Raw genomic sequence first — 25,055 nt, 5'->3', positions numbered from 1 at the left:
TATTTCTTTTAATTTTTTTTCTTTTGTTTACGGAGATTTTAAATCTAGTGATTCATTCGTCCCCGGTACCCAAATTATTTTAAAGTGCATAATTGTATGGAGGATCGATGCCTGCTGCATTGCCAGTCAGAGCACATCTCACCACACCGTATGATGAAACGAGCCGACAAACTCGCGTTGTGGGGGTGAATCTATAATAGGCTCTGCTGCGCTACCTATCTGCTATCTTACAAGCCCAAGATTACATATCTTATCAAACTGATAAGGAGTTTACAGTGGTATTCGATTCGGCAAACATTCTCTGATTTCAACAGTAGACAAATAATTTTCGTATCGCACTGAACCAACGTTTTATTTACTACTTTTATTCGTAGTCAACTTCTCTTCATCTTCATAGACATTTGTCAATATTAAGTGGGTGCGTGCCCGACGTTTTAAGGTACAATAATGTGTTCTAGTGCTTATAATTGACGCGTGTTTTTTTGCTCGATTTTGGTTGCATGAAACTACATTCTATGGAATGTATTTGTAATTTTAGTTCTTCCGCTGAACATTTTTCAATCTTGTTTCATTTTTAGTTGGTACTACTGTCAGTGATCTTAATGTCGATTTTTTCACTATTAAGTGACTTTCAACACATTTTGGCAGGTTCGTCACTTTTACTTCCATTTTTGGAAGAATGTCGGGAGTGAGAATTAAACTCGTGACCTTTAGCGTGAGAGGTATGGATGTTACCACTACGCCAGATCGCCTCCTAATGTCGATTTTATGAGCGATCCATCATTTAGTTTGTTTACAGCGTCACTAAGAACAAGATTTTTTTTGCTCGGCAATTTTTGATATAGATAATTATATTGATCAAAGATATTGTGTGAAATTTTGTATTGCAAACAAAATTTCTTGTGCCGATGCGTTGAAAATGAGGCGTTTGAGAGAGAAAATTCGTTGCAAGCGGCCAGATTTGTGGAAGGATAACACATGGATTTCTCATCAGCTCATCGATCGATCATTGTAAACGAATTTTTGACCAAAGATAGCAGGAATGTGATTGAACAAGCACGGTACTCTCCAGATATGGCTCCATGTGACTTTTTCCTTTTTCCAAAACTCAAATTACCACACCACTTCGTGGGACAGCATTTAAGACATAGAAATGAATTCGCTGCGTGAACTAAAGACAATTCCCGAATACAGCTAATAAAAGTGATTCAATGGCGGGTGATTCGTTTGCCGGCAACCCAGATACTACAATGCGATTTAAAACATTTAAAAGTTATCGCCGCAAGCCACACACGGCGGGTTTCAAGGTCTCGAATGGTTCGAAGATGGTCTTTCTTGGTGACGGCTTCAGGGCACAGATATATCGGATCCAGTATGCAATAGATTGACGAAGCTCACTGAAGCAGGGATATCGAGTGAACAACTTTTCGAAAAATATTGAGCGTTGAGCATAGATATCATGATCAAGTTTGCTTTGGCTTCCAAGATCTAATGTTGATCGAGGGATGACATTTTGCTAACAGGCTACTCAGATGGTAGCGGGTGTTCCGTCTGCTGGAAACTGTGGGGCGGACTGTATTTTTTTGATGCTGCTCCATTCATGGAGACAACGGAAGCGTGGAAGGAACCTTCGTGTTTCTCGTGTTCTTCCATGTCCAATCTTATCCACGGAGAGGGGCGAGGGGTTATAGACTGAGTCCAGGTGGACAGGAAGAATTTTCTCTCCGTATTTATCAATAAACGGATTCAGCCGCCTGAGAGTGCTGCCCAGTCAAACGTTCATATATTTTTTCCCATATCATGGATCATCTTCAGTGAAATCTGTATTATAAAAATATCTCACGTAAATTGTGAATGACCAACTATTTCCTATGATCGAACTTTTATAGTTACAGGGTATGCATAGCTCTTATAGCCAGAACTTTAAAAATTAAACGATTCCATAATGGTTGAGATTCCATGATATGCGTAAATGATTTTTCATCAAATATATAATGTTCTATACATTTTGTCATAACTCGAGAACATTATATGATAATAATGTCTATGAAAAACTTTATACAGAATTGCGTGTAAAATCATTTTTCCAAAGTATTTTCATTTCATTAATTTCTAGGAATCAATATTTACATTTGCGTGAGATTGTCTATGCATCACTAGTTGTCAACTTAAAACAATTGAGCCAGTGTTCTGATGAATTATAGAATATTTCAGGAGGTGATAGAGGATCATATTTGATGAAAGAATCCTACGAATGTGATCAATTCTCAACTAGAACATTGTTTTCTTAAGTCTAATTTTATGTCTTGAACTGACTCTAATTTAGAAAATACGCTCCTTAGAATAATTATACTGTTCATTTGAAAGATAAGAAAACTTTGCATAGAATGCAGTTGTAAAACTTTCAAATTAATGGAACCCAGAATCAAATTTTAAATGTAAAGAAGAAACTTCAAATTTGGTGTTTTTAATTAATTTTCCAAAATGCATGACAAACTGGATTGTTTCTATCAGCCAAATTGAAGCTCTCCAACCACTCTACAGTTCCTTCCTTGACACCAAACTATTATCCTTCTTGTTATCTTCCACTAATTTAAATGTGTTCACAACAGAATTTTATGCAAAATTTCCTCAAATGGAAGCAATTCAATCGTGAAAAATAGCGCACTTTTTGAATTAAAATCAGTTTAAGGCAAAAAACCGGTCTCAAGGAAAAGTTCAATAATTATTTCGTAGTTAAGATTTTAGCATAAGCGTGGAAGATTTTTCATGATCCCCTATCTCCTAAAATATTACGGATCAGCTACCTAAAAATCTATATACAACAATATTTTAAACAGATATAATAGTTTTTGATATTTTATTCAATTTATGAGAATGTTTTCTCAGTAAACATTTATAAAAAAAAATAATAGAAGGTTAATAGATTTCTCAAAAAAAATGTTTCAATCGGGCAACAGGCTTCCAGGCTATTTTTGAAAAAAAATGAACAAAATTTTAATAAAATGAGGATCGGGGCAGCGGAAGATTAATTTGGCGTTGAATTGCTCTCTGGTAAACTGTGATGTTAGTGTCGTTTTGATAAGGATTTAAGCGGAGGAAAACTAAAGAGCAATAATAGCAATAACTTTTCGTGCAAGGTTAGTAAAAAAAAATTGAGTCGTGAGTTTTTTGATGTTTTTTCCCCACGGACATTTTGGAAGCTATCTAGACACTCAATGTAGAATGGCCAATAAGCAGTTGAAAAATAAAAAAAAAATATAGATATTGAAAATATGTTTAATAAGGTATTAGTACCCTTTGAAAATTCCCCAAACTATTGCGGAAAAGGTTTCTATTGCGCTGATGACTAAAAGTGAATTGCTGTTTAAATGAACCGACATTTCCTGTGGCGATCGTATTCCAAAGTAGGCAAAGAACTACACTCGACAAAAAAATTGAGGAGCAAAATGCGACAACGAAAGTTTTGAGTGATCTTTGAAACGCTGTAACTCTGTTATAAAATAAGGCATTCGACAAAGCAACAACTGGACCATGTGTTAAATATTTCCAAGATCGCGATGAGTAGATTTGACCATCGATTTACTGTGCGTTCATTATTTCATGAAATATTCTTAATTCGAAATCAAAGAATAATTTTACATTCGATAGAGAATACCTCTGTAGTAAATAGTTCTACTGAAACTCTCTATGAATCTAATGGAAGCGAAATAATCATGTCGATTGGATTGATTTCAAGAATGTATTTTCAAAATCTAGAGAAACTTTGAAAACAAACCATAAACGTTTTATCTTTTCTTGCAATGTATTTAGTTTGCATGTATTTTAGTTGCACAATGTACATACACGCATCACACACTAGAAATTTGTAGCTTGAAAATGCTGTATTTTTTATCTTAATGTCATCTTCATATCGAAGATACAGGCGTTCCGAAATCGCTGAAAAATTTCGACCCTTTACTACTCAATCCTTTATCAAGTGAAGATCTATAGATATCAGTGCATGCTTCCTACTTTATCTTTTCTTTTTTTGAAATTCTTTTTAGTTGATAGCAAAATAAACTATGTATATAAAATTGTTCTGTTCATTTTTGTGCGCTTCAAAAACTCGAGTTCTGATGGAGCTCATACGAGCCACTTCAAAAAATGTTGTTGCTACTGCCAACACCTCAACAAGCTTTAAGATTTCCAGATGAAATAAGCACACTTCTGAAATAAAGCTGTGAAAGTAAATCAACTTTCTAGTACTGAATATGTATTCTATGTGATAGCAACAAAATTCTTTGCATGTGTTTAAACATCGTGAGCTTAAATTGTATCTGATAATGATTTCAAATCCATTTATTTTTATTCGATTGGCTTTGCTCAGGATCAATCCTTGGAATTTTGTAATTTATATTCGGATGCGGATTGTCAACTGGATATTACGCGTTTCCGTGTTGACAAACCAGATAGCCTTTATATCTTTGAAGATAATAGAAGAACAAACTAAAGGGTGTGTCACATCAAATTGCATCACGGAAAAAACGCTATAGAAATTTAATTTTTAGGAATTATATCTTCAGTTTTCGCTTATAATCAGATAAGAGTGTATAGATCACGTTGGCCATGCTTCACTGTCAATTTTTCGTAAATTTGGAAAAATGTCGTCGAACGAAAAAGAGCGTCGTGAATTAATCTTGTGCACTCATTTCGAGAATCCGGAGTTGTCACATCGGGACATCGGTAAGATGCTGGGAATCGTCCAATCCACGGTCAGCAGAGTACTAAAACGATACTTCGAGAACCTAACCATCGACCGGAAGGTGAAGAACGGCAAAAATGGATGCTCCGTCAGTGAAAAAGATCACAAGCGTGTAGTTAAGCAGTTTAGACGTGATCCGAGAAGTTCGGTCCGGGATGTCGCCAATAAGCTGAATTTGTCAAGTTCATTCGTCCAGCGGACCAAGCAGCGGGAGGGCCTTCGTACATACAAGGTTCAGAAGGCTCCTAACCGCGACGAAAGGCAAAACATGGTGGGGAAGACGCGAGCCCGGAAGCTGTACACCGAAATGCTGACGAAGCCGCATTGCCTGGTAATGGACGACGAAACCTACGTCAAAGCGGACTTCCGTCAGCTGCCGGGCCTGTTGTTCTTCTCCGCAGAGGACAAATTCAGCGTTCCGGAGGAGATTCGCAAACAGAAACTATCCAAGTTTGTCAAAAAGTACATGGTGTGGCAAGCGATCTGCTCTTGCGGTCAGCGGAGCGCCCCCTTCGTGATGACCGGCACGGTAAACGGGCAGGTTTACCTTAGGGAGTGCCTACAGAAGCGCTTACTACCACTATTGAAGCAGCACGAGGGCCCGACCATCTTCTGGCCGGATCTCGCTTCGTGCCACCATTCAAAGGACGTGTTGGAGTGGTACGAAGCCAACGGGGTCACCTTCATGCCAAAGGAAATGAACCCGCCCAACGCGCCGGAGCTTCGCCCAATAGAGAAATATTGGGCGATTATGAAGCAGGCCCTCCGGAAGAACCCAAAAGTTGTCAAATCGGAGGCGGACTTTAAGAGAAAATGGATTTCTTTTAAAAAAAAACTACAACCTGACGTTGTACAGAACCTTATGGACGGGGTAAAGAGGAAGGTGCGAGCATACGGGCTTGGGCTCGAAGTATGAATAAAAAGAAAATGCCAAAAGTTGTTTAATAGTTTTTATTTTACTGTCTAAAATTTTCAAAAGGATCGGTCTACTGGGCGAATTTCTACAGCGTTTTTTCCGTGATGCAATTTGATGTGACACACCCTTTATTACAAGTATTTCAAAATTAAACTCATATGGAATATAGCTTTGTTTTACTACTCATTTCTCTGTCATAAAACATCAATGAGCTATAGCAAACGTGGCAGGGTTCAGCAAGTAAAATTTGAAACAAAATAAACTCAAATGGAATGAAAATTTAATTTATGCCCAATTCAGTTATTTCCTGAATTTTTCTAATAAAATAAAGAAAAATGTCCACGTGGACAACAGGAGAGGGGTATGAAAATGTCCACGCTTGTCCACGGAGGGGAGTCGAAAGTCGTGCTTTTTCTGTCCACGTGGTGGACAGCCCGTGAAAATTTTTGAAAGGTCAATTAGACGATCAATCAATGAACAGTTCTGCGAATGGACCCATGAACGATCGCTTAGTAAGAAAACCTGAATGTTCGAAGGTATTGATAACAAAAATCCACGAACGGGACGAATTTTGCCGGGTCAGTTAATATAATATAAAATTTTGGACAGTCAACAGCAACGGCAAACCTAGCTTAGTGACATGGAAAGGCAGTCTTCAAGTGATAGCAGCTCTTACACATAATCATCAAATCCAGAGACTACTCATTAATTTCAACGATTGTTAGAGTATTAATATATTTAATCCATACCCGTTGTTTCGTTTCAGTTTCCCCCGTCAAGGAAACCATGCTGGCAAAACCGGAACGGCCACCACCCGGAAGCAAAGTCTCCATAGGCAAACACAGCGGCACCAACCAACAACAAAATAGCTCCTATCGTAAGGAAAGTTTCGGTTCGAAGGATTCACTCAACGAGCCCAGCACACAGTCAACGGGTTCACCCACCTTCGGCAATGTGGCTGCCCACCGGAAGTCACTCGAGCACAGAAACATGGAGATTTCAGCAGCTGCCAGCAATCTGATCGCTGGCACGGGTGCCGTTCCGACTGCTGCACCGGTCACCGAGAAGCCCCCTCGGAAGAGTCTGGAGAGCAAAACGTCCGAAATCCGCAAAAGCTTGGAAAATTTGGACGAAAAGAAGGCGACGCCGCCGCCAGTGCTCGGAAAGAAACCCCAGGTCCCCATCAAGAAAAGTCCCTCGATTACGAGTGTGACTGGAAATTTGTTCTCTGGGCTGAAGCAGAAGGTGAAGGGCGAAAGCAAAAGCACAAGCCAGGATAGTATGGATGGTGTTGGGGGAAGTAAGATGAGGTCGGAGGTGGCGGATAATAACGAGAAAAATATTAGCGGCGAGAGGCTCTCCAAGGACGAATCGGAATTCGGCCACGTCGAGCGTGGTTCGGTGCTTAAAGACATGCGCGCAAATCGGGCAAAGGCTCCCAAAAGAAGACCTCCCACGTCAGCCGGCAGTATCATTAGTGACTCTGGTAGCAATGGAATGAGCAATGGAAATTCTGGTTTGTTCCACCAGTTGTCGCAAAATTCTTCGGAACCGGATCCAACAAAGCCTGATTTGTTGAATGTAAACAATCACACCAATGCCAACAACGAGGATGAGTTTATCGCCAAGCCCAAGGCGCGAGAGTGGGAAAAGCACAAAGTGCCTTGGATGGATGAATTGAAGGCAAGCCAGGCGAAGAAAACTTCTCCGAACGTTAGCGAATCGAAATCGCCGGAGCATCTATCAGTGACATCCAGTAGCAACCACCACCATCAGCACCACCACCAAGAAGAATCCAAATTTGAGAATATTTCCAAATCGTTCCACATAAGCTCATCAAGTTTAGTGTCATCCACAGTGTCTGGCTCGTCAGCAAGAGCAAGACTAACGGAACGATCAGCCACCGCCAGTGCGGCAGATGTCACCTCCAGCACAACGACGATCAACAACAACAATAATAATAATCACAGTTCCTTCGACTTGATTGCGTCCAGTAGGAAGGAGACTAGCCATCAGCAGCACGCGTTAGCTACCGCCAATAGCGTGGAGCAAACCACCAACAGCGTTATGACAAAGTCAATGTCAGCACTTTCAACCAAAATTGCCATCTCTTCGGACAGCGCTGGTGCGAACAACGCTAACGACACCTCCAGTTCCACCAACAGCAGTCGGCCCATCAGCGTGAACCTGCGAAATCGCAGTATATCACCTACGCCCATCTCTAGAAACACAAAAACGATCCACATTACATCGTCAAGTGGTCCTCCGGAGCTGCCAGCAACGACCGCAACAGTACCACCAAGCAACAACATCAACAACAACAACGGAGCACCGAGCGGTGGATCCACGACAACCACCGCCATCGGAGCTAATGCGGGCCCTCCCACAGCCATCACCTCGGATAATGTTTGCTCGCGAGTGCAAGATCTGGAGCAGAAGGTCAACCGAATGGAGAGACAGCTCAGCGCGCAGAATGGTTTGATCGAGGAGCTTAAACGGCTGCTGCGCGACGAATCCGACAAGGTGAAAACGCTACAGAAAGAGCTGGAGAAATACGCGCAGTGTGTGACGCAGGTATGATAAATCCTTCTCCGGGGTTTCGTTCACATTTCGCTAGTTTCCCGATAGTAGTTCTGCGCTGGTGGGTGAAATACTCTCAGCGGGTTCCGGTACTCAACAAAAAAAAGGAGATTCATCCTAGCATTTCATTCTATACGCGCAGCATGAAGTCGGTCGGTATTCGGGCTAGAGATACGTTGGGAGGAAGGTTAGCCAATTTTGAACACTATTACGACTAAAGATCTTTACACATTCATACCGAGTCTTACCTTTCGTAGTGCACATAAAAAAACAAATCTTACAACCATTCTACCGCGATAGTAAGAGAGAGAGAGAGAGAGAGAGAGAGAGAGAGAAAGAGAGAGAGAGAGGCGGAGAAATTTTAGTATTAATGGGTAGAGAAGAACTTTGTCTTAGAGCAGCCGATATGAATCGCGCGTTGTTGGATGGAAGCAAAGCCCTTCAAGCGTGCGAAACACAAATTTATAATTTTTCGAAAAACGACGATTGAAAAGCATCGCACAACACAAAATTGCTACAATGTAGTGCTAGGCTCTCTGGGGGGCTTGTTTATCGAGAACAAAATCGGAGCTAATTTCCCGAAGTATTGTTACACATTTTCTGTTAAATTCACACTGTTATTAACCCCTGAGCTAACGTCTAGTAGTAGGATAAATGAATGATTTCATTGGATAATATTTCGGGGAGTGAGATTCTTTCGATTTCATTTTAAGCATTTTTCTGATTCTACACTTTGCTTTAAAATTCAGCCGATTCTATGTTCGAACAAGTTGTTCGTTTTCTGATACTATTCCAATCTCTTATTAAGACCACCATTCATTCCAACGAGTTACAAATTTTACATTCCTTCCAACAATTGAATTTAACAGTATTTTTGCTGATGTGTGTAATTGTGTATCCTTTATCCCGTGACATAATGGGACTCGGAAAAAAAAGAATGCATTGCGTTCTATTTCATTTATGCATAACCTAAGTGTATTTGTTGCATTTATGTGAGAGATTTATTTTTATATAAAAATATTGTGTATATTCACTCGAATTGAACCATGAGAAATGATGGGTGGTCTCGCAAACAACTATACTGAAATTCAAGGCATGTGAAAGGATAGTTACTGAAGGCAACCGATGTTCGATGACCAACTAAGTAGAAATCGAAGGCTAATACAGCTGTTAAGTTGAGGATTTGTGGCAGATTCATGCTTACATACAATCTTAGAAGTACGTACCGTCGCATAAGCATAAAGTAACGAGTAGCAGCGTTAAATATACGTGAATTGTACAACAAATCAAGCCGATAGAGTTATCTATCGTTACCTAACAATCTTTGTGGAATTGTGACAGAAAATAAAAATGAATGATTGTACACCAATTGAACACACGCGAACATTCGAACGGTTCTATATTTCTGGCATGATGGCACTCGAGCCATTTTCTGTACATAATTGATAGAAATAATCCTTATACATACAATATTTTTATTTAGCATTTGAATTCCACGAATAAAGCATACGATCGCTTTATACACACATACAATATTGAATTCATGATACATGATACAACTTATGTAATATTATTCTAATAAATTCGCTTTTGCAAATAGAACATTATCGTTAGGGTGGGTGGCAAGGTTCATTGATCCGAAATTAATCCCATGCTTGACGCTGACATCGGCGACCTGAGGGCTCAGATTGGTCAAAAGTTGGGAGCGAACTCTTTGTGAACGAACGGTGTAGGGATGCTGAACTGAATACATTTTAGATGTGTATCGGAACGAACGAAAAAAAACGATAAGGGTTAGAAACAACGGTTTCGGGGCATCGAAGCTGAGTTTAACAGCCAGTTTATATGAAGCAAATGGGCAATTCCAAATGAAATCGACAAATGACAAAACATGAGCATTTTTGACTCGAATGAAAGTTTGTATTCCGTTTGGGTTGGAGGAAATATGAGTTTTCCACAGCATTTAGGAATTTTTTTGACCCAAGTGTAACGTGTGGAAAAGGCGTATCGATTCTAGTAAGATCTTTGATAATTTATATCTCAAAAACTATGAATCGTACCGAAATAGTGTCTTAGAAAAATTTATAGAGCATTGATGTTAAAACGTGAAAAAAATATACGCTGAGAAAAAAATTAGTTTTTTCATTTACAAAAAAAAATAATTTGCAATATTTAAAATATATATTTTTATTTTTTTTTCATATAAAATAGAAGTCGCGTACAAAATTTAAAAAATCAGATCAAGATGGTGAAACTGTTTTTGACAAACTTTGTGGAACATCGACTTTTTATGAATTTTCGAATTTTTGTATGTTAACATTCATTTTTAGCCATAAATTATGAATCCTGATGTGATTTAAAACAAAAAAGCTCTTTATCAATCTACTTCTAAATGCAGCCATTCTCGAGATATTTGAAAAAAAAAAATTCTAATTTATTGTCTTTTTCAATTATTTTTTTTTATATGTACTAGCTGACCCGGCAAACTTCGTCCCGCCCAAAATTTGTGTTTTGTTATCAGTATCTTCAAACATCCACGTTTTCTTACTATGAGCAAGTTCATGGGTCCAATCGCAAAACTTTTCATTGATTGATCTTCTAATTGACCCCGTTAAATTTACCTTTTACTATAAAATTCCTAGTATTTCTAACAAAATTGTTTCATTTCTATGGCAGACCCCCCCCCCCCCCCCCTCTTCAGAAGGTGGGAGGAGTGTTGAACCACCTTAGAAATGTTTCTTGCTCCCTAAAACCTCCACATGCCAAATGTGGTTCAGTTTGCTTGATTAGTTATTGAATTATGCAGAAATGTATGCTACATTTGTATATTATTGCACCCTTAAACCTTCAGATGCCTAATTTGGTTTCATTTGCTTGATTAATTCTCGAGTAATGCAGAAATTTCTGTTTCATTTGATTAATTCTCGAGTAATGCAGACATTTGTGTTTCATTTGTATGGCAGTCCCCCCTTAGAGAGGGGAGTGGAGAGTCTAACCACCATAGAAACATTTATTGCACCCTTAAACCTTCAGATACCTAATTTGGTTTCATTTGCTTGAATAATTCTCGAGTAATGCAGAAATTGTTGTTTCATTTGTATGGCAGCCCCCCCTTAGAGAGGGAGGAGGGGTCTCAAACTATCACGAAAACCTTCCCCGGCCCCAAAAACCCCAACACACCAATTTTCATGTTGATCGGTTCAGTAGTTTCCGAGTCCATAAGAATCAAACAGACAGACAGACAGAAATCCATTTTTATATATATAGATTTTTTATTTTTTTTGATTTTTTTTTATATAAAATAGAAGTTATGTAGAAAATTTTAAAAATGAGTCCATGATGGTAAAACTATTTCTGATAAATTTTGTGGAACATCGAATTTTCTGAATTTTTGTGTGTGAATAATCATTTTTAGGCAAAGAACATGAATCCTGATGTGATTTAAAACAAAAAAGTTCATTATCGATCTCCTTCTAAATGCAGCCATTCTCGAGATATTTAAAAAAATATTTCTAATTTATTGTCTTTTTTATAGTAAATAGGTTCTTTTAATATGTCGTGTTATACCGTCATGTTCATTAAATTTTATGAATTTGCTTATAACTTTCAACAACTTTACCGAATACATCATTATGGTAAAACTATATGTTTAGGAGTTACGTTAAACAACATTCGAAGACATGTGGGCTAATACAAATCGTAGCGTCAATGTTTTTAACGTAACTCCTAAACATATAGTTTTACCATAATGATGTATTTGGAAAAGTTGTTGAATGTTATAAGCAAATTCATAAAATTTCATTAGCATGACGGTATAACACGACAAACATAATAACACTTTGACGTCTGCAGGTTTCGTAAAAAAATATTCGCTTGGCGCCAGCGCAAAGTGGTCTCTGAGAAAATTTAGGTGGCCAAAACTCAGGTTTTTGAGCTAAAAATCCAATTTTTGGTAGACTGGGGTTTTCGGATACGCTGAGTTTATTTTTCAACTCTGTTTCACCAAAAAAACCAAAATGGGAGAGGGGCAATGAGGCAAAGTTCAAAATTTACATCTTTTAACATTCTTTGTAATTTTTTTTTCTGGCCTCCCTCCTAGAGATTTTCACTACTTGGTGCCGCAGTCCCTAAATACAATAATTGCTTGCAAAGTTGACGAAATGTTGGTTAAATTAGTTTTTCCTATAACGAAGTCGTATAATGAATTCCTCGCGGGAGTTGAGGCAGTTATATCCTGCCCAGTTGTTCTTAGAGGATCGAAAAAAAAAGTTATTACATAACTGGGAGGCCATATCCACAAAAAACTATTCACACTATTAATGAAAACGCACAACTTCAAGTAACAGTTGTTTCTAATTAACATTTTGGGTTAATATTGAGAAAAAATCAAAAAAGGGAGATTTCAGGTGAAAAATTCAAGTGCCGAGTGATAAGAGACACTTTGAGGAACACTTTCGTAAAAAAAAGTTTTGCGGGGAAATGCGGGGCAAGTTTTATAAGTCCATCCGAAGCAAAATTAAACTTCCAAAATAGTACTTACTTTGTGTGGAGTTAACACATACTGCAACTAATCGAATTTTGAAATTGACCTCAAATGCAAATTCTCCGTTAAAAATGCTTCAAGAAACATAATGAGCCAAAAAAAAAAAATCGTTCAAAAACTTTACCAAAAGACATGTTAGAAAAACACACGCGCAATAGTGGCACCGGCGAGCATGCGAAACTGGTATCTTATCGCGTTGTCAGAGCATGTGCGTGTGGAATAGGGTGAAACATGTGATCCTAGATGCCTTGAACATTATAGAATATAGGTTAGTTCATAGGATTTTTTTATGCAACATCATTTTTTGGGTTTTGGCCGCCAAAATTTTCTCAGGGACCACTGTGCGGCGTCGCTGATCCGGATTACTTGGCTTGTCGCCGCTTGTCTTGATATTATCGGAATATTAAAAATTGTTAAATTTTACTAATCTCATCGTTAGTTTCCATGAGTTCTCAACCCTGTTCCCCTACTTTCATGAGATTTCGAAGATATAAATACGTAAATATTACAAACCTGTCCATATTCACCCCACTGTATGTCCATGCCGGTAACCATCGAAAAAATGTGTCTGTGTCCTTTTCAGTCTGTTTTAATTTTAGTAAAAAAATTCGACCCATTATTTCGAAAAACAGCATAATGAAATGCAAGAAACTGTATTTTAGGTTGGAGAAACATGAGTTTCGAAAGATATTATTGAAGTTCTTCTTAATATGTCCGTATTTCCCCACCCTCCCTACTTATAAAAACATAAAACTTGTTGCCGTGTGTAAGTTATTGTTACCTAAGCAAAACCCCAACAGAATGCAAACGATACTAAAGTGCTGTCAAATTTCTGCATTACTCGTACTGTTATACAGATAAAGCATACATTTCTGCATAATTCAAGAACTAATCAAGCGAACGGAATCAAATTTGGAATGTGGAGGTTCTAGGGGGCACGAAACATGTCTAAGGTGGCTCAACACTCCTCCCACCTTTTTAAGGGGGAGCTGCCATAGGAATGAAACACAAATTTTTGCATAACTCTGAGAACTATTCAAGCAAATGGAACCAAATTTGTCATATGGAGGTTTTAGGGGGCAATAAATGTATATATGGTGGTTTGACATTCCTTTCCCTTCTCTACAGAGGGGAAGGTTGCTGAACAGCTCGAGAACTAATCAAACAAATGGAATCAAATTAGCATATAGAGGTTTTAGGGATCGATAAACGTTTCTATGGTAGTTCGACACTCCTCCCCCCTTTCTAAAGAGGGGCTCCCATGCAAATGAAACACAAATTGCTGCATAACTCGAGAACTAATCAAGCAAATTGAGCCATGTTTGGCATGTGAGGGTTTTTGGGTACGAGAAATGTTGCTATGATGGTATGACACCTCTTCCTCCTCTGGAAAGAAGAGGGGGTCCCATAAAAATAATGCACATATTTCAATCAAACATATTCCACATGAAAATTGTAAGAAAACGTGAATGTGATAACGAAAAATAAATTTTGGACGGGACGAAGTTTGCCGGGTCAGCTAGTAGTTTACTATAAAAAGACAATAAATTAGAAATATTTTTTTTAAATATCTCGAGAATGGCTGCATTTAGAAGGAGATTGATTAACAGCTTTTTTGTTTTATATCACATCAGAATTCATAATTTGTGGCTAAAAATGATTGATAACATACAAAAATTCGAAGTTTCAAAAATTCATAAAAATTCTATGTTATCGCTTCGACTAGGACTACTTTTGCATTCGCGGTCAACATGTCTTGAATTGACGAGCGTTAAGAGCGAGAATGACAGATGAACTATTCTAGCAAATGATTATTCTAATTGACGTTAAAAATGAATACAAATCTGCCTTTTCATTTAACCTCACTCCAATCCATACTACTACTAACCCTGACATGAATTTCGTTACCCGTGTACACAATCTTATTTTTACGTACATATAAAGTGAAACGAAAACTTAATTTCTGATGCAAAAAAGTAGTTATACCATTAATAGACGGCTCCATTGTTTACCCACCGTGAACTCAAACCAACAAACTTAGACAGTTACCAGGCAAGCTATAAAGAGATAGAGAGAGAGAGAATCGAATTTATTTTGGGCGGAGTCACTTCATATTCTCTATCCCATTTCCCATCGGGCAAAATAACTTATTACTTAAATCGATAGAATCTGACCGAATCGATGATCTCGAACGTCACGTTGAGTGAATGGCATATTCTGAAATGTGTCCAAAAGCAAAATATTAGGGATGCAAACCAGGTCAAACTGGGATGCAACAAACAAACAAACCAAACAGCCATCAAAATTACGACAGATGCACCGACAGCTTACATTCGATCGATGCGACCGATTTGCTCGTTATCAGGGTTGCCACATGTATAGAATATTATGTATTTTACAGATTTTTCGCCAAATTTGAGATACAGAATTACAGATGCTCAGCAAAAATACAGAATTTACAGATTTTTATCAAAATCCAATTTCAAATGTTAAATTTATTACAGCGCATACAAAGATACCTTGATTTATTAAAAAATTAACGCAACGCAAGAAGATGGATTTCGTAGGAGGCAGTTATGGATGTCGAAAGACGTGATGGGAAATTTTTGTATTCATTGCTAAGGTCGTTTGTAAGACATTTTTTATGACATTCATCAGCATGTGTAGAGCGAATATTTTTGCTTCACAGTGCCAGCGAAACAAAGTCCCGAAATCGGTTGGCTCCCTCAATTATGGACTCTATTTTAAAAGCGAAGAACTGTGTATCGGCTCAAGGAGGAGCATCAAGGATGAAGTTGAAGAAAAATTTGATGACAAAGTTCAACAAAACCATGTAAAAACATCATACAATTCAACGGTGTAAAACTTTTCTATGATTTATTTTGTTGTATTGATACGACGTTAACAACCCATAAATAGGAAAATGTGGAAAAATATTTATTTTCATTTTTTTCTCTCAACTTTCCGATACAGATTTTTTTGGCTAAAAATATAGATGTACAGTTTTTTTCATAAAATTTTACAGAACTGAATGTGGCAACCCTACTCGTTATTCATCATAATAACAAAATAGAGATGACGAACCAAATTCTGTTCTGCTTGAATTACATAATAGGGCCCGATAAAGGTAGTCATCTGGAACAGGCATAAAGAGAAACGAATAAAAAACAGCGAGAATTTTTTTTTCAAACGATTTTATTCAGATTTTTCCCCTTCTTATGCTTCTAAAAGTAATTCAATTTGAATTAAACAGAGAAAAAAACTTATATACACGCACATAATCATACACCTGAATCATGATTCATTCATTCGCAATCACAAAGAGAAATGTGTGTTTGGTTCTCTTCTTCTGTCTGCTCTCTCTTCTCGGCGGCGCCGGCATAAAAAATCGCTGGTGCTAACCGTCGTTATGTGCCCTTCGATTTTCGTCTACGGTCACTATCAATAAACACAGCATTCATATTTTAAAACGATTAGTCAGACTTATAAGGTTTTTTTTTTCATTTGTCGCCTCGGTTTTATCTTCTTCTTTTGGGTTCTGGATGCGTGTGTGTTTATCAAGTTATCTTTTTGCAAAAATTGCTGTTGACCTTGTCTCGACTTGTACAGAGACTATTTGAACATAGTCTTACTGCTGCACAACAGAAAAAAAACAAAAAAGAAAACATGCTAAAGAAAACAAGGGTCTTGCGGAAGATTGGACAAATAATTTAGGGTGGTTGTTTTAAATGCACATCCCGAGAGATCCGTTGGACACGGCTCTTACAGCTCATCGTGGCCATCTTCATCGGCTTCAGCATTCGCCTCTCCCGCAGTGCTGTCCTCATCTTCATCATCATCCAGATCTTCGTCATCCTTGGCGTCCTCAGCAGCCTTGGCTTCTTCCTCGGCCTTCTTACGCTCTTCAGCCTCCTGGGCTTCCTTTATCTTCTTCTCGCCCTCCTGGGTCTCTTTGAAGACGGCAGCAGCCTTCTCGGCGGTTTCAACATCGTTGGTGATGAGGAAATTGTCAAAAATGGTACCAGCCTTAACTTGCCACAGGTCCAGACCGACGGCACAAACCTCTTCACGCAGGTACAGATTGCTGTCTTCGACGTACTCTGGGTTATCGATTTCGGGATGCACCCAGACACCCTTGTAGCTTGGGTTGTCAATCTGCTTCGGCTTCCATTCTCCCTTGTACTCAGGGTTGTCAATCATTGGTGGTTCCCATTCGCCATCCATCTCATCATCCCAATCGTCAGGCTTGGTTGCGTCTGGGTCAGGAATGTGCTCTGGTTTGTCCCAGTCCTCTGGCTTGGTGTCATCCGGATCGGCGATGGTAGCACGATCATCCCAATCCTCTGGCTTCTTCGCCTCTGGATCCTTGATCTTTTTCGGCGGCAGGAAGTCCCAGTCTTCCTCCAGCGAACCGAACTCAACCTTCTCGTTGTCGATCAGCACCTCGTACGAGTTGTCCGACTTCACAATCAGCGTGTAGAAGTGCGTGTACACATCATCCTTGCAGCGGATATCCTTGTTGATCAGGTGGTTCTTCCCCTTGTAGCTGAAGATGACGTGCACCTTCTTGGTGCCGGGGCCGCAGATATCCGGACCGAACATCACCAGATAGGGCGAATCGCCGTGCAGGTCCTTCTGGTTTACGCTGCAGTCGAACACCTTCAGGTAGCCACCGCCGCAGTCGATGTTCTGCTCGTGCTTGACCGAGAACTGGATCACCAGGGTGTCGTCCTTGTTCGAGAAGGGCTTGAACTTGGCCGACAGGGCGTAGAAGCGGGCGTCCTGGGACGTTTGCAGACCTGGAAGTGGGAAGAAAAACAGTGCTGTTGTAATTGGAGGTTCTTCTGCGTATGCATTTGACTTTAATGGAATGTTGGGTGGTCTCTTGGTTATTGCGTTTGCGTATGCGCTTGAAATGGTTCACGCGAGAAAAATTACAAAACAATGTTTTGATGGTAACTGTAATTTCACTACATAATATGGATTAGCAGTAATGCACCGGGCGCTGATCCATGACACACTTTTGAACACTAATGAGCCGATGAACGAGTGAATAGTTCATTGCGGAAAATCGTTGGTGTCTTTTCCGGGTGCTCTAAAGCGTCCATTGATGAGTAAAAAACCAAATCAGTGAAATATCTGCAAAAAATATGGTGTGGCGAGCATTCCAATTAATAAACAAACAATCCAAGGTGAAATATATTCATTCGTACCTACAATGGAATATTTTAAACCTTAGTTTCGTCACACGCATCATTAAGCACATCACATCAAATTATAAATGAACATTCAAGTATAATTTTTATTCTCATGTGAGTGAACATAAATTTAACACTCCTATACTCGCGCATTGGTCTGTCAGACCGAGAAATCAATAATTCGTTCATTTCTCAGAAAATATCAACACTACGACTTTGCAATTCTCTCTAGCTTCGTTATTCGTTGATCGTCATCGTTTAGCGTAACGCATGTGTTGGTACAAAGGGAACGTGTGCCACTTTTTTAACACTTTCGGTTTGACACACCGACGCGAGTATAGGAGTAACTTTTTTGGACAAGTCTTTTTTCATATTCTAGAATATTGTTCAATGAAATGTTAGTGGCGTGGAAGTTTTATTGAATATAATGCATAAGATCATCACCGGACTATTCTTGTTTGATTTCAGTCCCTTTTATAACTGGATTAAACGGATCCATATATTAACTATTCGTCGTTAGATTCATACGTTCAAAAACAAAATATAAATATTTGACTTTCGTATAGTTATTCGCTAAATATGATGGTCATACATATACACACTTGTGAAATAATTTCACTTGTGGAAGAATTGTAAACAGTAAACTATAAACTAATCGGTGGCTTATGGTAATTTTTAACAGTTACAGTTTCAGGGATATTTTTTTATAATGAACAATATCGACAAGAAAACAAAAAAGGAAGTTCCTAGAAATCCTTTTATATCATCTTTTTATGCCCCATCTTAAAAAGGCATTAATTCCTAGTTTACCAAGAATACAGAGACAAATAATATTAGAAATATGCAAACTTTATATTCCAGAACCTTTATCATCTGGTGTTTATCTAGAAGGTCGTTATACATTCTTCTCTTCGATAAAAGACCCGAAAAACACGCAACAACTGCATGAAATGTAAAAAATATGCTATGCTATGTTCTGATTCTACGTTTTTATGTTATATTATGGCTCTTTATACTTCCATGAATTATATCCAGTTGCTTACTTTTAATTATTAACAGAGAAAAATTCGAATTTCGTTATTTGTGTTAGAGTATCAAAAATTACTCTGTTTTGAGGAGGCTGAATTAGATGACTATTAAAACATAATAAAGACGAAGAAAACATGTTTTTTGAAGTTTTTTCATTAAATAATACCCTCTTCTTCAAATAAATGCCAATAAAGCCTTAAAAATACACAATGGCAACATTACAGAGAAGTTCAATTTTCGGTCTGTGACACCGTGCGCGAGTATACGTGTTATTATTTTGCACGCGAGTACAGGAGGGTTAAAGGCGTTTTTAAAAAAATCACACAATCTAAAATTTTCAACACGTCAGAAAAACCAGTCCCGTTTTCCAAATGTGTTGAACATTTCAAATGTCGGCGAATTAAAAATTAAATTCAGAACGTCACCGGTTCTGAGCGTATTTCAGTCACGCAATGGTGTAGCGTGGCCGGGTGACACTCGGGGCGGATATGTTGGATGTCTCCAACAATTGGCATCGTACAGGTTAATTCATTCTGAAAGTAAACATTCACTTTCAGAAACATCGACTTTGCATTTTGCAAGTTACAGAATCGATAACATGGGTCGAGCTTGAACATTGCGGCTATTTTTTGGGGCGATTTTGATCGCTCTAGTTATTCCCGATTAAAACGATCAATGTACTCCCGAATTCTCGCCATAATTTTCTCCTATTTTATAAGTGCGGGACCAAAAGGTCTTTCGCTTAGCTTTTTCCTTATGACTTATTTCAGAAGCGAATCCGTAATCGTTGGATTCGAATAAAGCCTTTTGAATGGCCTTTCAACAAGATTGTTCTTTCAGCAGCATTCCAGTACATTAAGTCTGGTCACAACGTTATTCACTGGTAATCATTTGATTTGCGAATTGTTTTGCGCAAGATCTAATTTTTGTAAAGGAATAGAATTTGTAAAGAATGAGCAAAATTTGGCCAAGTTGTTGTTGTCAAAATCGAACTTCAAGCAGCTTTCGGAACGGGAGTTTCAAATGACAATGGAAATGGGAAAGCTGGCAAACATCTTCATGATCATAAAACTATTAAAACTCCACAAAAAAGACATGGTTTGGAAGACCACCTGCACCTGCGACTGGTAAAGCGATATTTTCATCGCCACCGGGACCATCAGCCAAGAAAAATACATCGAGAAATGTCTGGAGAAACGTCTGCTGTCTTTCCAGAAGCACATATCACATAGATCACTCAATCTAGTATTAAAGTTTTCGGCAGTATTGCACAGAACTGCAATGGCTGTTATTGTTATTGCGAAAAATGAATGAATAACTTCAACAGTTGCAAAACAAAGTCAAATGTCGAATGAATATGGCTTTTCTGTTTTGCTTTCTCAACAAAATCTCAACTCCTCCATTTGACCCTGATATGATTGGTGCCTTGGTGGAAGATTGTGAACAACACTTCATGAAATCTAAACCATCAATCTCCAGTTTAGATTAGCAGCCTTTTCCCCTCAATGGAAAGAAAAAATACCCGAGAAAGACTGTTTTACATGGACTATATCATTTTCAATCTTGACCTGTCGGACAATTTTAGACATCATCAGCATCAGGAGTGCTGTCGAATGTCATCCCATGATATAATATTTCGATGAATTATATCCGAAACTATTTTCTAGAGATGAGACGGATATCCGGTATCCGGCAAATATTTGCTATATTGAAGAAAAAAATTATTACTCATCAACACTAGATAAATCATAACAAAATAGCTGATTAACATCATTCATACATAATCCAAAATTATTTTTTATGCAGTTGATGGTGACGATGGATTACGCTTTGCTTCGTACATCAGGCAAGCTTCAGAGAACAGTTTGCGCTGTAAACACTACTGTAAGGAGCTGAAAGATAAATTCTAGAAAACCTCGCCAACTGAGGATACTGCTTAGAATTTAATGAACATCAAATGTAAGGATCGTGGTTGCGATCGATTTAAAAGGTTTCCACATAACAGTCGATTCTGTTAGCAATGGGTTTTTTTTCCTGAAAGCGATGCTGGCTATTATTTGCTACTTCGTAGAAATAGTCCCAAAAGCTGTTTTTCAGTTTCATCTCTTGCGATAATCTGGTTACTCTCAGAAGATTCGTCGCAAAATATTTCATAAACTCCAATAAGGTTTTCTGTCGGATTGTTTCCGTTTCAAGAACTCCTAAATAGTCTGACTTGAACTTCGGGTCCAAAAAGGTTGCAATTAGGTAATTTGGATCTTCTCCCAAGTAGTTTAAATGACTACCCAATCCAGCGTTTAAATATGGTCTCATGCGAGATAAAATCGATGTTCTATGGCCAGTTTCGTTCATGTCCAAATACTTTTTTATGCATCAACATGCGAATTTACCTCGAATAAACAGTAGAGGCCAGAACTCCTGATTTTTGCTGTTTCTTCAAAAAATTTCAGAAGCCCAACACACTGCTCCACTGTTGTGTCGTTAGATTAGGGGGTGTGTAACCCCCTATGATAGTTCAAATGTACCATCTCTCAAATTATCATCCCTGATGACAGTTCGAAGTTTTTTATTCTTGAATGAAAATAATTGACACATCCACAAAAACTCATAATTGTACACCCATGTTTTTTTTACGCGGGGGATACGATGCTTCGTAAAAACCGCGTTAATTGGAAAATCCGCGTCAGAAAAAAACTTTTCAAGATTTCTTGCAGAAAACTTGGTACTCTATTAAATGGTATTCATTCTAAACGGAAAATTTAATCATAGTTGATTATTTTAAAGTAAAACTGTGTTTATTTCTCCCTAAAACGTAAATGTTTATTAGCTTCCTGCACACATGCAGCTCCCAGTGCCGTTTTTGCAAATAAAGATCCGAATATAGGGCTGCCGGATATGGTCTTGCTGCTTTGTGTAATTGTAAATAAACAACAATTCATATTCTAGTGTATTGGTACCTTGCACGTTTTCCATATGTGTGTGTGAGCAAGCGCTGAGTGTAAACAAATGTTTTTGTATTTTTAAAGTGTCAAGTTTGTATAAGACCAGTTACATTTTCCGTTCTTTTAGTTGTTTTGACCAATGAATCAGGAAAATCGATGCATTTCACCAAGAAAATGTTGGTATCAGAGAAATCGCTCGTCGGATTGGACGATTCCATCAAATAGTGCTCAATTGTTTGGCGAATCCTCAAGGATACGGTAAGAAGAGAGTTCCACGTAAATCGAAGCTCTCTGACCGGGATAAGCGGGAAGTACTTAAAATATTTTCGAATACTTCAAAATCACTTATGCACATAAATCAATCTTTAAATATCAATGTTTTCCGGAAGACAATTCATAAAGTTTTGGCTCCTAATCATACACCATCTCACATCAGAGACGCCTGAGTTTTGCCAAAGTGGGACATGGTATGTTATGAGCTGAAATTGTCATATTTAAGCCCAATAGATAAACAAACGATTCTTTTGAACGAAATTAACGTTAAATATATTAAATATAAGCATTCAACAATGTATGAAAATATCTTGTTGAAATTCTAAGTGTGTTACAACGAAATATATTCAGGGTGGTCTTATGGAAGTTGGGCAGATTGTAAACAGTAATATTTGACCTATACTAATTCAAACCAAAATTATATGTTCTCTGTTTCAGGCAGGGGTGTGGCAAAGTCTAGTAAACTGAACACTACACCAAACTCATCCAAATTCAATAAGAAGGTAGGTTTGGAACTTCTCACCAAATAATACCATCAATCGCTGACGGGTGACAGTCCCTCGAAATCTTGAATGATTTAGAAAATAAATATATAATATACTAACCACAGTCGTGGGTGGACCCCGGGGCGGATTGCCCCGTGCACTAAGCCACTGCAGTCTTTGAAACGTTAAAAACCAACATGTCTGAATCACCGGTGAAACAAATGTGTTTTTGCATAGTATTAATCATGAAAAAACATCGACAACGATTAGTGATCGGTCATAATCGTTCAGGAGTGCTTCGTAACCAAAGAGTTGTGTGTCCGCATACCAAGCGAACGATCGTGAGTTTAATTTTAGCACCCTCTATGGGTCATATTTTGGATGGTTCTTTCTCAGGCTAAAGGTGAATGAACTTTAATGGTTGAAAGTGCTTATAATCGGAAAAAAATAACAAATAACATCAGACGATTAACGAGTCAAACTAATCGATTGCTCATAATTCCGGAGCCTTGGTTGGGCAGATTCAATGCACCCATTTCCATAATCCAAATATTAGTCTAATCGATGATTACTGTGAACGTTTTCTCACATCCACTAGAATCACAGTAAAAAGCCGGTTCCGGTGCTGTGTCGCAAACGATTTCCCTTCATTCCCTTTAGCGGCGTTGCTGCTGATGTGGTGGTATTACAACACGTTACATGTTTTTCCTTCACACTGCCCTTCGCCTTTCTATTAGTTAATGGAAGCTTCTCGAGAGGCACCGTAGGCAGGCAGACGGACACGTCATACACTGTCTCACGAGGGGGCGCGAAATGCCTGCCAGGGTGTGGTAATTGTATGAACAACACCACCAACACTAGCATCGGTGTGTGAACGTGTGCTCTTCGTTCTCCTGTTTGCCATGTTGGCTTTCTAGAAGCTTGATAATCACACACGGTTGACCGATAATTCTATACGTGGCAACCAGCAGCAGATCGGCGATCGCGAAATGGCACCTCCTTCAAACGCCGGTTTCCAGTTTAAGCTCAAGATAAGGCTTTGGAACACAACAGGTTTGAGTTTGGGGGGAAGGGGGTCTTTTACTGTTAATCCTATTAGGCGAGACACCTGCACGCGTCTTTGACCTACTTCTCTGTGGGATTCTGGCAGAGAGAATCGCCTTCCCGGAACGAGAATTGAACTCGAAAGCGCTTAGCACTGACTTAGTTATGTGAGCGCCACAGGCAGGGCATAAATTGACACGCACGTGATAACTCAAGGGACCGTTAGTTCTCACATTCACTTTGTGATATTGCAGACACGCATCGTCCAGAATGGGATCAATAGTTTAAAGTTTATTCACCTTTGTCGTTTTCCTCATCGTTGAAGAACTTTCCTGCCGTTTGTACGAATTTTCCGTACTCTACTCCCTTGTGCTCGCTCTGAACCCAATTCTTCTCCCAGGAGTCTGAAAATAGAAACAAATGGAACAGTTTGAATAACATCCTCCCATACTTCTTATATACGGTTCAGCTAATTTTTTGAATATATTCTACCGGGCAATACTCACCATCTTTGAAGTTCTCCTCGAAGTAAACCTCGGCCGCCACCAGGGCAACCACGGATAGAACGGCTAATACCTTGGCGAAAGCGTGCATTTTTAGTGTAATTACACACTCCCCCTGACTAAAAGAAGTACACACTACTTTGGTTCAACTTATTCTAACCACAGATTCCCAGTCCCGGATCCCAGCGTCCGCTTCGGTTAGCTTTCCGACTACGATTGATTGGCTGGCCCAGCGCCGTCGATATTAATGTACACCGCGAGCGGCTGCGCAAAATTGGTTCCAAAGCCCTCTCAGCTGTCGGTGCTGCCTCTTGCGGTGGCTCGCGCAAAGCCTTGCAGGCAAGCTAGCTCGGACATTTATTTTGTACATGTGTCTCACTCTAGCCAGTGCGAAGCTGAAATGCGAGATCGGGAACGTAGCGCGATTATAGAAAATCATAGGGTGAGTGACTCGTCGTTGGGCATTGCATTTGTGCTTGTTAACAAAAACATATCGTGGGTACGTAAATGGTGTTTATGACATTTTCATGGAAACTTAATTGATCATACAACCATCGTTATTTTAATAATCACAGTTTCATTAAATTTCAGGCCATTCAACAACCAAACCATGAGAACCATTACGAAACTCGGCTGACGTCCGCAACGCATACCCTACGGCTGCCGCCAGCCGACAGATGGACCGCTCCGATTGGTCCGCGTTGCACCAATCAGAAGCTCACACTTTTAAATGCGGACTGTTTACTTTGGATGCCGTGTCAACGTGTGCGGCGCTGTTGGTTGATAGGGGAAATTGTA

The 25,055-nt window shown here is 38.8% G+C and overlaps 2 protein-coding genes across 13 annotated transcripts in view; one reads left to right on the top strand and one right to left on the bottom strand.

Annotated features, from left to right (window-relative positions):
* The window catches only part of LOC129771796 (bromodomain-containing protein DDB_G0270170), a 51,476-nt gene extending 41,634 nt beyond the window's left edge, over positions 1 to 9,842 (top strand). For all 12 annotated transcript variants that reach the window (XM_055775898.1, XM_055775844.1, XM_055775858.1 and 9 more), the window contains one exon: positions 6,427 to 9,842. In XM_055775898.1, the coding sequence (XP_055631873.1) occupies positions 6,427 to 8,240 (1,814 nt within the window). In that variant the 3' untranslated portion in view covers positions 8,241 to 9,842. The remainder of the gene's footprint in view (positions 1 to 6,426) is intronic.
* Positions 9,843 to 15,958: 6,116 nt separating this feature from the next.
* LOC129778931 (calreticulin) lies at positions 15,959 to 24,495 on the bottom strand. The gene is made up of 3 exons (XM_055786111.1): positions 24,261 to 24,495; positions 24,054 to 24,158; positions 15,959 to 17,582 (listed from the first exon to the last, which is right to left on the bottom strand). Exons 1-3 carry the CDS (start codon positions 24,346 to 24,348, stop codon positions 16,546 to 16,548), a joined length of 1,230 nt encoding a protein of 409 aa, XP_055642086.1. The 5' UTR covers positions 24,349 to 24,495; the 3' UTR covers positions 15,959 to 16,545.
* Positions 24,496 to 25,055: the final 560 nt, after the last annotated feature.

The sequence above is a fragment of the Toxorhynchites rutilus genome, chromosome 1 (genome assembly GCF_029784135.1).
Source record: "Toxorhynchites rutilus septentrionalis strain SRP chromosome 1, ASM2978413v1, whole genome shotgun sequence".
Lineage (NCBI taxonomy): Eukaryota > Metazoa > Arthropoda > Insecta > Diptera > Culicidae > Toxorhynchites > Toxorhynchites rutilus.
The sequence above is the reverse complement of the archived record's forward strand: the minus strand, read 5'-3'. Positions and strand labels throughout refer to the sequence as shown.